General features: G+C 47.0%; 1 protein-coding gene across 1 annotated transcript; it reads left to right on the forward strand.

Moving 5' to 3' along the window:
- The first annotated feature begins 13,449 nt into the window (after positions 1–13,449).
- Positions 13,450–14,769, forward strand: Spz1 (spermatogenic leucine zipper 1). Its single transcript, XM_052742844.1, has one exon. The coding sequence runs from the start codon at positions 13,450–13,452 to the stop codon at positions 14,599–14,601; it is 1,152 nt and encodes a 383-aa protein (XP_052598804.1). The 3' UTR covers positions 14,602–14,769.
- The last annotated feature ends 446 nt before the right edge of the window (positions 14,770–15,215 follow it).

A 15,215-nucleotide genomic window follows, 5' to 3' on the forward strand; every position in this document is an offset into this window, starting at 1 on the left:
GTCTTCTGTTATGAAAATCATGTGTGCCTTCATAGTTTTCCCAATTGATTTTTTCCTAAGAAGGGCTAACAATGTGGACTGATCACTCTCTAGACATACACATTCCAGGCATTTGGAGAATAGCCTCAGGAAAGGCTTTCTCTGGAATCAGATATCTCCCTTAGCCACTTTCAAGGACTAAAGGCGACACCACCCAGGTGGTCACCCAATTTCCGAGGACTAACTGATAACAACCCACAGGCGAGTCTCCTGACTTAGGGTAAATTCCACAAGGAGACACCACCTAGGTCAGGTAGTCATTAAGTAATAGCTTTATACAGTTTAGCTCAGATCCCTCTTTTCTTACAGCCTCACTAACTTTATAGACCTCTAACTCCTTACCTAACCACTTCTAGGAATATTTAGATAACCTTCTGCGCTAACATCTATGCTCAGCCAGAACTCCCAGTTCAAGCCTCCCTGTAATTATCATTATTGGCAGCATCCAGCCAGTGGAGGAAAGTACCTTATCAGAGATACCTCTGTACTCTCTAAGAACAGACTTAATCCAGGCTACCTGTTTGAGAAGGCCTGGTGGATGTGCCAATTAAACTTAACTTCCTCCTTTCCCAGACCTTACCTCCAGTTCCAGATCTCCCTTTAACTATCACCAGAGGCATCTACCTGTACACGGATTGCCTAGCGACTGAGCACACTTTCCCCCACCCTGCAGAAAAATGGCAGATAGCTTGGACAGATAGGAGCCACAGGAAAAAAGAAGGCAGTTTTATTTTCTCCCATTGACCTAGCAACTTATAGATTCTTAACATCTTTTACCAAACACATTTAAGATTATAGTTGAGCACATAGGATCCCTCTTCTTAGATATTACCCGAATTTAGCCTTTAGTTAATTCATTAGTCACTTCCCCTTTGGGCTGCAAATGGTAATTAACAACTATTGTCCCTCTTTGTGATTCTTATCACCCCTCCGTTTGATCCTGATAGTGGACAATCACTGCCTGAGGAAATTCAAGCTGGATGTCCTGGGTGGAGGGGAGGATTGTGATTTTTGGGGGGACATATAACTGTGAAGCAAGAGACATGGGGAGAGAATAAAAAGTGAATGGACTAAGAGCTCCGTGTGCTGAGATTCTGTTTCCTGAAAATAGTCCTCGACGTTAGTAGTTCTCTCTCCTGAGCCCCTGGGATGCATAATATTGAGGCTGGTTCCTCTAATATTATACAAGACTACTGCTCCTTTTTTTTTCTGTTATGCCCAGATTGGGACCCCAAAGATACCATCACAGACCTTAGGTTCAGAATGCAATAGCATGGTTTATTTCTGTTTGTTTACAAGCCGCAGACAGGGAAGCTCGATCCAAAGCACTCACTGGTAGTAACCATGAGGCCAGGAGGAACTTGCTTTTTCTTTGTGTGGCTAGCTTTTTAAAGGCAAAATCCACAAGCCCTTCAGGGGGGTTGGGGGAGTTTTGCACGGGTGCAACTAGGATTGGTTTATTTTTATCTCTGTTCTCTTTTAATTGGGTGAGGGTATGTAACCTTTGAATTTACTGGTTGGTGGTTACAATTTATTACTTTGGGGGCAGTCCAGCACAAGTCCCAGGCTTTGTCCTTGAGCCACCATGGGGGCTGGCTGGCCAAGCACGTACTGCACATAACTCTAAATTGGTGAGGGGCCCCAGAGAGTAAACATCTGGCTGTACTTTGAGCAGTCAGAGTACGTGCAGAAAGGTAGCTACTGCAAGGACTATGTCTTTTGTTCATGGCCCTCCCAGAAATTGCTTGCTCAAGTCTCAGGAAACTGAAATTGAGGCCTGATCTCTGAGAGAAGACTGAGCAGCCTTTTATGGCATCTGCTTGGTCCTTTCAATTCTGTCTCCCTATTTCTATTTATCTACCTATCTCTCTCTATATATATCTATCTATCTGTCTATCTATCTATCTATGTATCTATCTATCTATCTATCTATCTATCATCTCTCTCTCTTTCTCTCTCTCTATTTTTACAGTAGGAGCCCTCCATTCACCCTCATTTAGCCTGGTTGGGAGCCCATGAAGCTAAATGAAGCTCTGATCTTAGATTACTTTTCTACATGGACTAAAGCAGCTATTTTGGCAGTACATTGGTAGAAGCAAGGTGCCCATCACAAACAAGACTTCCTGTTGAAGATTCTCCACTCTCTCACTACACACCCTCTGTTCTAAAAGTTACCTTTTTATGTCTACCTACAGTTATGCCAAATTTGATAGGCTCTTCCCATGTCTGCTTCCTGAAAAATATAGAATCATATTTATCAATCATCTGTTTTATCTTACAAGGTTTGTATAAGACAGACAGACAAAATAAGGTTTTGGGTTTTGTTGTTGCTGCTCTTGTTTTTTACCCAAACTATGTCTTGGAAACGTCAGGATGAAACGCCATTTCACAGAGAAGTGGCAGAAGCAGGCAGACTTTGTTTCCAAAGACTGTCTTACAGAACGTGAGTTTTATGATGTACATATGGAAATTAGACATTCAGATTGTTCCTTGGAATATATAGAAGGTCAGGTCTAAGCAAGAGTCAAGGCATGATTCCTCCCAAGGCAAACTGCCTGCAGTTACCCTGCAGAATTAAACACATGCTCCAAAACACAATGGTGGAGAGACGGGAGAAGGAAGGAAGAAGAAAGGAATGAGTTCCATTCAAGCCCAAGGCTTAGGGCTCAGCTCTCACACTGAGTCCCCATGCTGCAGGGTGGAGGGGGGCAGGGGTGGGGGAATCCTTTTTTAAGCACAGTCCCCATGCTGCAGGGTGGAAGGGTGCAGGGGTGGGGGAACCCTTTTTTAAGCACAGTCCCCATGCTGCAGGATGGAGGGGTGCAGTGGTGGGGGAACCCTTTAAAAGGCAGCATGACCAATGGAAAAGGTGATGGGGGACTGGGCTCTGGTCACGGAAGGAGGACAACATTGAAGGCAGGGCTGCAGAGAGATGCAGGAAAGAGAAAGGCTGGGATTGGTTGGATCCAGGGAGTGATGGACGTGGGGAGGAAGGGGAGTGATGGACATGGGGAGGAAGGGGAGTGATGGACATGGGAAGGGGAGTGATGGACATGGGGAAGAAGGGGAGTGATGGACATGGGGAGGAAGGGGAGTGATAAACATGGGAAGGGGAGTGATGGACATGGGGAGGAAGGGGAGTGATGGACATGGGGAGGAAGGGGAGTGATGGACATGGGAAGGGGAGTGATGGACATGGGGAGGAAGGGGAGTGATGGACATGGGAAGGGGAGTGATGGACATGGGGAGGAAGGGGAGTGATGGACATGGGGAGGAAGGGGAGTGATGGACATGGGGAGGAAGGGGAGTGATGGACATGGGGAGGAAGGAGAGTGATGGACATGGGGAGGAAGGGGAGTGATGGACATGGGGAGGAAGGGGAGTGATGGACATGGGAAGGGGAGTGATGGACATGGGGAGGAAGGGGAGTGATGGACATGGGAAGGGGAGTGATGGACATGGGGAGGAAGGGGAGTGATGGACATGGGGAGGAAGGGGAGTGATGGACATGGGGAGGAAGGGGAGTGATGGACATGGGGAGGAAGGAGAGTGATGGACATGGGGAGGAAGGGGAGTGATGGACATGGGGAGGAAGGGGAGTGATGGACATGGGGAGGAAGGGGAGTGATGGACATGGGGAGGAAGGGGATGAAAGATGTTCCCAGATTTCCCATTTATGAAACGCTGTGGGGGCAAGCTAAGGGAGCAGAAACCAAGGAAGACACATGGAGAAGTGGGGCAGTTTGTGACTTAGGAGCACGTGGTGACATTCCCCCTCCTATTTTGGTTTTAGTTTTTAATAGTGGTGTACATCTAACTCAGGGCTTTGGTGTGCTAAGTGCCCTTGGGTGTTTTAAAAGTCTCATCAAAAAGCCTTGGCTAACCTTGAACTTGATTGAGATCCTCCCTCCTCATCCTTTCATGTGCCCAGCCACTCCCAGTTGGTGAGGAGTTTTGAACTCCCAAATTCGTGATATTGAGTAGTTAACTGAGAACCTGTGCTGGGAGCTCGGAAGCAAGGTCTGAACCTGAATTCAAAACAGCAGCAGCTTCTCTGGAGCTGGATAAGGATCTCTGGAAATCCACTCCACCAAACACTGTGGGGAGCAAGGACCAACTTTTCTGAATTCTAGAAATCGGCCTGGAGCTTTGGGAACTCATGCAGAGTTCATTCCAGTACAGCGGAAGCATCGCTCATGTGCTCCTACCTGCTTGTTCACATCCTCTTTGGGCCAGCTCTTCACAAGCCTCAGAGCTGCTGCAGCTATGAAAACCCAAAGTTTACTGACTGCCCAATGGACAGAGCGGTCTTGGAGCTCCCCAAAATGCTACCCTTGCCCATATTTGTCCTATCTCAAACTCTCCATTCCCAGGGCTTGACTTTAACCTGGCAACTGACCTCCAGGCATTCACTGCAAATGGCTGGTGGCAGTTGTTAAAGCATGAAGGCTCCTGGAAGGGGCCAAGCAAAGGGGGCGTGACAGAAGTCTAAGTGAAGAAGTAAGCAGCCTATCAGAAGAGCTCAGACATGTTTCTGAGAGTTCAGAGAGCCACACCTGCAAGGCTGCGAACTCCAAACAAAACAAAACCAAACAAACCCTAGAAGGCACTAGTCTCATGCCTCTGGCTGACCCTGTGATATGCAGCAGTATATGAAGGGCTGAGAGCATACTCAGCACGCGCACAGAGCTCCTGGACAAAGGTGGAGGGACATGATGGTCCAAAGCGTCTTAGGAAGTCTCTGTGTGGTTACCAGCCGACCACTAGGTTGACCAAGCAAGGTTTTAATGGCCACCCTGGAGAGAAAACACGAAGGGCAACCAGCAAACAGCCACAGCAACTAGCAGCAGCAACAGCAGTCACTGAGTGGGAGAGGACTGATCTGGAGTCATCACATTATGTTATTTTAAAATGTCTTTAAAATAAATACAAATGAAAATGTCCAGTGGTGGTCCAGCCCTGTGATCCAGCACTTGGGAGGCAGGATGCAAGAGGAACTTGAGTTCAAGGTGAACCTGAGCCATGTAGGGAGGGAGACCTCATCCCAAGAAATAAATAAAACTCATAATACTTTAGTACTTATTAAATGCCAGACACTGTGCTCAGTATCATAATACCCAGGCTTATGATGCAAATAGAACCACAACCCCCATGGAACCTGTTATGAATTATTGCACGGGTGGGGGTGGGGACCTGAGGGTATCCCACGTGCAGGGAAACATGCTGGGCAGATGCAGTGGCAGACTGGGCAGATGCATGCCATGCTGGCATGGCAGCAGCCAGTAATTCACAACCCAGATGCTGCATCCATGTGGAGAGTTTATTATAATAGAGAGATGAAGAGAAAGAGAGGAAAGAGAGAGACAGAAAGAGAGAAGAAGAGAGAGGTCGAGGGTGCACACCTCATGGGAGGAAAAGCGGAAGAGAGAGAGAGAGAGAGAGAGAGAGAGAGAGAGAGAGAGAGAGAGAGAGGAAAGGGGGGAGTTTTTCCTTAGAATGAGGCTTTTACATCGTTGGGACGCAGGGAGGTGCCAAGGGGTGGGACTTCAAGGGGTGGGTCAGAATATTTACAGAACCAATGTAGAAACTGAGGCTCTGGGCGAGTAAGCAACTGGCCAAGGTTGCTGGGCTAAGAAGTGGCTAAACCAGTCTTGGGTCAGGCTGTCTGCCGTTAGGGCTTGTGGTGAGCGTGCGTGTCTGGACGAGCTGGACAGAAAGTGTAGTTCGCGGCTGAAGGGGCAGCAGAAAAATGGAGAGCTGCCTTCTGGGTTTCTAGCAAGGAAGTCACTGGGGGACTTTTTTTTAATGCTGGGGTAAGAAGGCATGTTCTAACGGTTTGAGAAGTGAGCCAGAGTAAGGAAGCATGAACGGTTTTTGCAGTTTACCTGCAGAAAGGAGAGAGCTGGGGGTCAGGTTTGGAGGGTGGGTGGGTGACACGGCAGGGCAGTTATTTTTGTTATTGAGAGCTTTAGTCACATGTAGGCAATACAGTCTTTTTAAAAGTCATTATTTTGTGTATGTCTCTGTGTGTGAGTGCGGTTGACATGTGGGTGTTATATACACAAGTATGTGTGCCTGTGTGTGGATGCACACGGAGGGTGGAGCAATCAGGTGTCCTCCTCTGTCATTCTTTGCCTTCTTCCTTTGAGGCAGGGTCTCTCCCTGAACCCGGAGCTCATGTTCTTCAGCTAGGCTGACAGCCAGCAAACATTACTGGTCTTCTACCCTCCACAGTGCTGGGGCCACGGGATCATTCAAAACCATGTCTGACTTGTTGGGATCCAACCTCAAGTCCTCATGGTTGCGAAAGCAGCTGCCTTAACCACTAAGGCATTTCTCCAGCATCAAGAGAATAAATTAGGGTGGTGTTTTGGACCTAAAGAAAAGGAAGAATCCAGGCTTGCTGGTGCATGACCATAATCCCCATACTCAGGGAGGCTGAGGCAGGAGGATTGCTGCAAGTTCAAGGCCAGTTTGGGATACAGAGTGAATACCAGGAAAGTCAGGGCTACATGGCAAGACTTCATGTCAAAGAAAGATGGAGAAAAGGAGGAAAAAATGAAGAGGGGAGGGTTGGGGGAAGGGAGGGGGTGAGGAGTTGGAAGTCTGTCTATTGTCAGAAGGAGTCCTGACATCCGGAGGTGAGCTTCTAAGGTTCTTCACTTTCTTCCTCCTCTCTGGGAGGCAGCGCCTCACTCTGTAGCTCAGGCTGACTTGGAACTTGTAACCTAAGCCATCCTCCTGTCTCAGCCTCCTGAGTATGGGGATTAGAAGCAAGAACCATTACACCTTCTTCTTGCAAAAAAAAAAAAATATGATTTTCTGAGTGTCCTTTTAGCTCTGGCCAATGAAGCTTGTCATTAGAAGTTGAGACTTAGGCCGGGTGGTGGTGGCGCACGTCTTTAGCCCCAGCATTCAGGAGGCAGAGGCAGGCGGATCTCTGTGAGTTCAAGGCCAGCCTGGGCTACAGAGTGAGTTCCAGGAAAGGCGCAAAGCTACACAAAGAAACCCTGTCTCAAAAAAAAAAAAAAACAAAAAAAACCCCAAAAAACAAAAAACAAAAAAAACAACAAAAAAAAGAAGTTAAGACTTAGAATTGATGACCAAGAAACAGTGATTTGGAAGGAAAATTATTTCCATTGTTCGAACCTCCTGCCGTTCTTTCAATGTGGCTCCAGACTCACTAGTCTTATTTTCTTTGAGGAGGGGAGTAGCGGTCTTATTAATTACACAGAAGTATGCTGATGTTATGGGGCTGCCACCTTTGACACCTGCTGTCTTCAGAGTGCCCACAAAGGCCAGTTATACCGGATATCTCTGACCTCTGACCCCCTCTCACCCTCCCCAGCCAGGTGGTCACAGAAAACAAAATTTCTCTTTCCAAAGGTGGGTCACAGAAGTGAGAATCCCATTTCCCTCAAAGCCAGCCATAAAACCTAGAAATGCTACCCTGACCTCCCCTGACTCTGTCCAACTTTGTGTACCCAAGATCTAGGGAAGCTTCAAGACAGCCCAAGAGTAATGGAACAGGCTGGCCCTGCACCCCCCCCCCCCCCCCCCCCCCCCCCCGCCCTCCACACCCCTAGCCCGCTCCCAGTAGGTCACTCTCCTGAATCTAACCACATTCCATCTGTTCTTCACAGACCCTAACTTAAGAACGCACTTGTCACTGGATTCTGGATCTTCCTGAAAGGTCCCTGGGTCAGATAAAACTGTGGTAAAATAAATCTGCTCCCCTCATCTCTCTCCTTCATTACCTCATCGTTTGCTACGAAAATGTTTACTGGCCGAGCAGTGGTGGTGGCAGCGGCGGCGGCGCACACCTTTAATCCTAGCACTTAGGAGGCAGAGGCAGGTAGACCTCTGTGAGTTCGAGGCCAGCCTGGTCTATAGAAACCCTGTCTGGAAAAACAAAACAAAACAAAACAAACAAACAGAAGTGTTTGTTTACTGAGACCCTTCTGATGATCGAGGGGAGGAGTCACCCTGTTCTGACTCAGTGTTAAAGTCGATTTTATCTGCTATACACGTCCAATGTTTCCTGCATCTGTGACTGAAAGACTCATCCTTGGATCTGCTTTCCTACTTTTGCTGACTCTTAGTTGATTAGTGTGAGCTCTGTTGTTGCATTGATTCCTGCCTGTGGTCTCTCATAAAGCCACGCTGCCTTGACACCGGCAGCTTTATGGCGAGTCTTGATGTCGAGGTAATGTGAGACTTCCGACTTTAACTCTTTTCAAGACCATCAGGCTGTCCTGGGGACTTGATTTTCCTCAGCATTTTGGGATCAGTGTGTCCATTTCTGCAGCTGAGACTTTGGTAAGGACCGTGTGGGGTCTAGACAATTGTCACCTTAAGTAGACAGAGCCACCTTCCCATGAACATAACAGATTAGCTCTCTTAGGTCAATATTCAACATCTTTCCATACTCTTAGATAGTTTTCAGAGTACACGTTTTACACTTCTCTTGCTGAATTTATTCCTGAGTATTGTCAGCTAGTTTTTTTTTGTTTGTTTGTTTTTGTTTTTTTTGTTTTTTTTTTAATTTAGTATGCCCTGTAATGTCGCCTTGACTGTTTGACTAGCAAATACTGTCATGCTGAGAACGGCCTGCCAGACCCCCTCCCTCCCCTGCAGGGAATAAAACTACCAGACCAGAACTGCTGTAAAAAGACTTAAAGAATACATGCCGCAAGAGAGACCTTGGGCTAATCCTTAGACAGAGATGATAGACAGACCAGACAGACAGACAATTAGAAGGAAGGAAGAAAGAAAGAAAGAAAGAAAGAAAGAAAGAAAGAAAGAAAGAAAGAAAGAAAGAAAGAAAGGAGAGAGAGAGAGAGAGAAGGAAGGAGGAATGGAGGGAAGGAAGGAAGGGTGAGAGATGGATGGTGATAGAATATCACCATCGCAGAGAGATGGTAAGTAACCCTTTTATAACAGTAGGGGGAAGTTCTTGCTCATATCTCGTGTCTCATTTGTGGGCTGTCTATTTCTGAAGTGATAAGTGGGCATCTCACTATCTTGTTAAGTAGTACATTTAAAATTTTATTACATTTACTGAGTGTGTGTGTGTGTGTGTGTGTGTGTGTGTGTGTGTGTGTGTCTGGGTGTGTGTCCGGGTATGTCTGTGTGTGTGTGTGTCTCTGTGAGTATGCATGTGTCTGTGTGTCTGTGTGTGTGTGCATGTGTCTGTATCTGTGTGTGTGCATGTGTGTGTGTGTGTGTGTGTGTGTGTGTGTGTGTGTGTATCTCTGGCGTGTGGAAGTCAGAGGACAACTGTCCAGAGTCAGTTCTGTCCTCCTACCATGGGAGTCCCAGCTTGGTTCCTGTACACACTGAACCATCACACACGCCCAGGTGGTAAATTTTATAGCAACAGTTAGTTGTCCTTGAGACTAGCCCTTTGGGGGAGGCTCCGTGCATGGGTCATGAGGAGTTCGGCTTTGAATGTTTGATTGAGATGTCACAAGTCGCTGGGCCAGACTCCAAACGCTCAAAGTCCGTGATAACATGTGAGCGATCTGCTTTAATTCTGGATGACGTGTGAGTGGTCTGCTTTAATTCTGGCCTCTCTTGTCTCTGCACAGATTCAACCGTTGCTTCTAGAGGAAGTTTCTGCGGCTGCTTTCTCATGAATCCCTGCTGAACTGCTATCTGCATTCTACAGGCTTGTTTGCCAACTTGCTCTTCCTGTAGAACCCTCAGGTGTTTAAAATGCTCCTTCAGACTTTTGCCCATGGAACCTGCCTCCCCCCAGACTCAAGCAAGGCAAGGGACCCAGATGCTTGTGGGTTATGACTACCTGTCACTTTGTCAAGACCTGTACAACTGATATTCCTGAGCCCTTAAAAAATGGGACTGTGAGAAACCTAGACCATTGGAAACTCCCAGGGATATACAAGGGTGACCCTAGCTAAGACTCCTAGCAATGGGGGATACAGAGCCTGAACCAGCCATCTCCAGTTACCAGGCAAGGCTTCCAGTGGAGGGACTGGGACACCAACCCAGCCACAAACCTTCAACATATAATTTGCCCTGCCTGCAAGATGTGCTGGGGTAAAGATGACACAGAAATTGTGGGAGTAATCAACTGATGCCTGGCCCAGCTGGAGAGCCATGCAATGAGATGGAGCACATTGCTGAGGGCCAAGACCCAGAGGCAGGATACTCTAGAGGCCTAGGATAGAACCAAACATGACTGGCCAAAAAAAAAAAAAAAAAAAAAAGTCAATGGAATGATTCCTAATAATATTCTGCTATGCTCATAGACTGGTGCCTAGCTCAGTTGTCATCAGAGAGGCCTCCCCCAGTAACTGATGGAAACAGATGCAGAGACCCACAGTCAAACATTAGGTAGAACTTGGGGAATCCTGTGGAAGATGGATTGTAGGAACCAGTGAGGTCAAGGGCACCACAAGAAAACTCACAGAATCAACTAACCTGGGCTCACTGGGGCTCACAGAAACTACTAACCAGGAATCCTGCATGGGACCTACCAAAGCCCTCTGTATATATGTGACAGTTGTATAACTCGGTCCTCTTGTGGAACTCCTAACAGTGTGTGTGTGTGTGGGGGGGGGCTGCCTCTGATTCTGTTGCTTGCTTTTGGGACCCATTCCTCCCACCAGATTGTTTCATCCAGCCTTAATAGGAGAAGAGGTGCCTAGTCTTACTGCAACTTGATATGCCATGTTTGGCTGATATCCATGGGAAGTCCGCCTGTATCTGAAGAGAAACCCAGGAGAAGTGACTGGGGGCTGGGGCGGGGCGGGGGGCGGGGGCGGGGAGAGGAGGGAGGGGAAAGTTTGGTTGGGATGGAAAAACAAAAAAATAAACAAAATTGGGACTGTGGATGAGAACATTTCTGAGATTGCACACATCTAGAGGTAGTCTTCCTGCTTCTCTTTGCTTCTGTCCCTTTCTTTCTGACCCCCCTCGGCGGCCGCAGTTTAGAATTTTTAGATCTATAGCACCACCTAGTGGTAAACAGAAGCCCTGTTCAGGAAACGGTTCCGACTACATCTATCGAATAATTTTTTTAAATAAAAAATTTCAATTTTCAGGTGAATTATTCTATAAAATGGCCGTATACATGTGCATGATTACGTTTAAAGGCACGATATAAGTCAAGATGTTAAAATGATATCTTGCAAGAAAACTCAGTGGTTGAGAATGCTTGCAGAGGACCCAAGTTTGGTTTCCAGCACCCACAGGGCAACACATAACCATTTATAACTCCAGTTCCAGGGGATCTAATGCCCTACTCTGGTCTCCACGTGCACAAGGCACTTAAAAAAAAACTAATATTCTGGGCTGGAGAGATGGCTCAGTGGTTAAGAGCACTGGCTGCTCTTCCAGAGGTTCCAAGTTCAATTCTTAGTAACCACATGGTGGCTCACAACCTTCTGTGATGAGATCTGGTGCCCTCTTCATATGTGCAGACATGTATTTAGGCAGAACAGTGTATTCAAAATTAATAAATCTTATAAATAAATAAAAACTGTCATTTTGCACAGCATCCCTTATGAACCCAAGACTATAACCTTAATAGTCATCACTAACAGATATTGTTTTTTTTTCTTAAGCTATTAAGAAGGCTAGAGAGAGATGGCCTCATGGCTAAGAGCACTTGCTGCTCTTATAGAAGGCTCAGATTTGTTTCCCTGCACCCACACGATGGCTCATGGCGCCCTTGACTCCAGTTCCAGGAGGTCTGGTGCCTCCGTCAGGATCTGAGAGCACCAGGCGTTCACATGTGCACACACACACATGCACACAAAAATTTGCATTCATAAAACAAACTATTAAACAACTACGTAAGATAAAGGTATGTTTTATTTTACTAGCTAGACTGGCCAGAGAGCCCCCAAGACCCACTCTACCCCCAAATTCCGGGGTATTCAGGATGTTTGTTGGATGGGGGTTGAGTGGGAGCTTTCCACTTCAACTTTTCATTTTGAGTTGTTTCAAATATTTTAGACAAATTGTTACTTTCATCGGGTACTGTGAGTAATCACTAAGTTTATAGCACTGATTGGGAGAGTAATAAGTCCAGAAAGCCTGTCTTACAAGTTCCATATTTTTTTTTTAAGTCTCAATTGGAGGCCTGTTTTGGGTGTCAACATCACAGACACCGGGAGTCAGGTGAGAAGCCAGCAGCAGATGCTGTACCTTCTCACCCCCTCCCCCAAAAGGTGTCCAGACAGAGTGACCTGCAGCAGAGGCCTGGGGTAGAACGTTTACCTAGTAGACAGAAAGCGCAGGGGGTTCCTTCCCTAGTAACACACACAAGTGGGGGGGGGTCTTAATTTGTAATTGTGTTGTTGACTCATTCCAATAGTCTCAACATTCAGTAGAATATTTTTGAATGGAGGGATTTCTGATATTGGTTCCCTAATATCACTAAAGATGGAGCTTTGGGAGTTCTGTTGTATCCTGTCTTAGTCAGTGTTCTATTACTGTGAAGAGACACCATGACCTTTTATAAAGGAAAGCATTTAATTGGGGTTCGCTTACAGTTTCAGAGGTTTAGTCCATTGTCATCATGGCAGCATGCCGGCAGACATGTGTTGGAGAAGTTGCTGAGAGTTCTACATCTGGATCAGCAGGCAGCAGGAAGAGAGAGACTCTGGACTTCTAAAGAGCTTTTTGAAACCTCAGAGCCCACCCTAGGTGACACACTTCCTCCAACAAGGCCACGCCTCCTAATCCTTTCAAATAGCACCACTCCCTGGAGACCAAGTATTCAAACCTTTGAGCCTGTGGGGGCCATTCAAAACCACCAGGTATTTCTAATTCTTTTACAACAGCATCTCTCTGACAAGAGGAGCAGTAAAACCCCCTTCTATGGAAAAGTGAGGGCCTGGTGAGGTTTCTCTCAGCCATACCCTTAGTTGGGACACTGTGGCTGAGGTTGGCCTGGTGTGGTATGGTGAGGATGGGATGGGGGCGGGTAGGAGATTACTGAAATGCACTTAGAATGAAGTGCCTAGCCGAGAAGAGAGGGGCAAAGGGGTTGTAGAGATCTTATAGGAGGAGCAAGGTTGGTTGTGACGTCTGAGTTGTGGGCAGGCGTTTAAGAGGCTTCCATTGTGATGCAAAGGAAAGAGAATGTGTGGACAGGCCTGGAGGGGTAATGACAGAATAAAGACCTGGTTGCTAGGGCCACGGAATAAATACCAGAAGCCTAGCAGAAGGGAGATGGAGCCCCAGCTCCTGTTCTCCCTTCCCAACCCCTCCCCCTAGGCTGTCTGAGATGTCACCTTCTACCTGAACACCATCTCCCTGGTCTCAGTCATTAACTCTGGTCCATAATTCCTGCTTGGTGCCATCTTCCTCCACGACTCACACGAGACTGCCATCTGTCCTTCCTGGAATTTCCAAGGTTCTCTGCTTTCCTCAGCCCTGATGTCCGACTCTGACAGTGGCGCTGAGATGCCTGGCCAGCCTCAGACTCCTAACCCTACTCCTTGTGTTAATCAAGAACCACCGAACCCTGGGATCACCATTTCCCTCCTTGAAATTGGATCACTCCCCCCTTTCTGCTGGAGTTCCCTCCCATCACCAAAGAATAGTATCCGTCCTCTAACAAGACCAAGGACGGTACAGAAATTTAGCAATCTCTTAAGAGACGTTAGAGATGTTCTTAAAAGTATAGCAGGCTTTGAAGAGCAGACTACAGAAGTCAGGGAGTCTTTTGACGATGCCAGTACTTCCAAGGATATGTCAGAACTTAAAATCAGAGGTGTTGATAATAAGAGAAATAAAATGCGATTTAAAGATTTGATCTTTAATTTCGACGCAGAGAAAGAACAGAACACCAAGAAGCAGGAGACCATATGGAATGACCAGAGAGCTAAGAACATGATGCATGGGTATGCAAGGGATCTGTGCCATTCAGAAGGAAAGAGAGGCTGTGATGACACGCAGCTGAGCATGGAAAGAGGCCGGTCCGGACCCCTTCACCACTGTGGGAAGTACGAAAGAGTCAGGAGCAACATGGAGCAGCTATTGCAGGAAACAGATCACTGGAGTACACAGCGTGACGAGCTCAGCGATGTAACGAAGTCGTACCAGGGATGCCAGAAAGAAAGGAGAGAATCTTTTGAAAACAATCACGTCTCTTTCCAGACCCAGTCCGACGAGGAGGAGCCGCCCTCCAAGCAGGAGCTGGAGGCGCAGGTGAAGAAGTTGAGCCACGACACGCACTCGCTGCATTTGATCGCAGCCCTGCTGCAGAATGAATGCCAGATCCTACAACAGAGGGTAGACATTCTCAGAGAGTTCCATCTCCACGAAGCGGGATCCCCGCAGGAGAGGCCACTACTGCTGTACCATGTGTACGACAGGAAAAGTCAGAAGTCAGCGGAAGCAGACAGGATGGAAGGGAACAGACAGCCCGCGAGGGTAATAGAGGGCGGGATTCCTAGGAGAGAAAAGATCTTGCGGGGCTGCGATGCCTGTCTGAGTAAGAAGGCTCGGAATAACCGCTTCAACACCCGCGTTGCAAGAAAAACTCTCTTGGTGAAAAGGAGACCCATTAGCAGCAGCTTCCGGTAAGAAGCCATCAGAAGCAGAGCCAACTTCAGTCATAACTGTCATCATCAACCTAGGGTAGATCTTCTGTTTCAACCAAGGAAGAGGCGTAGAATAAGAGGTGCACATATTACCTCAGCAGTTAGAGAAGTTTGGACCTTAACCATTGTGTGAACGCCAACCAAGGGAAGATTCAAATAAAAACAACAACAAAAGGAAAGTGTGTTGTTTGTTCGATTGTTTTCTTCTTTTTCCCTTTACCCACATCCAGGGAGGAGAGCTTCCAGAGGGAAAGGTAAGTACAATGATCTAATTGTGATTTTTTTTTTTTAAATTCTGAGACAGGGTTTCTCTGTGTAGCCCTGGCTGTCCTGGAACTCGCTCTGTAGACCAGGTTGGCCTCGAACTCAAGAGATTCCCCTGCTTCTGTCTCCCTCGTATTGGGGCTAAAGGCATGTGCCACCACCACCACCCGACTTAATTGTGATATTTTACAGCTCATTTTCAAATTTGTGTTTACTTTTCCTATTGTGTTTGTATGGAATATGTTGGTGTTAAGGGAGAAAATAACTATTTTAAGGAAAACAGTAGTGTTAAACCACCCTAGGCAGCTGTCCCTTCATAAATCTAGCTCTGGC

The sequence above is a fragment of the Peromyscus californicus genome, unplaced genomic scaffold (genome assembly GCF_007827085.1).
Source record: "Peromyscus californicus insignis strain IS unplaced genomic scaffold, ASM782708v3 Scaffold_18__1_contigs__length_77618521, whole genome shotgun sequence".
In the NCBI taxonomy this organism is placed as follows: domain Eukaryota; kingdom Metazoa; phylum Chordata; class Mammalia; order Rodentia; family Cricetidae; genus Peromyscus; species Peromyscus californicus.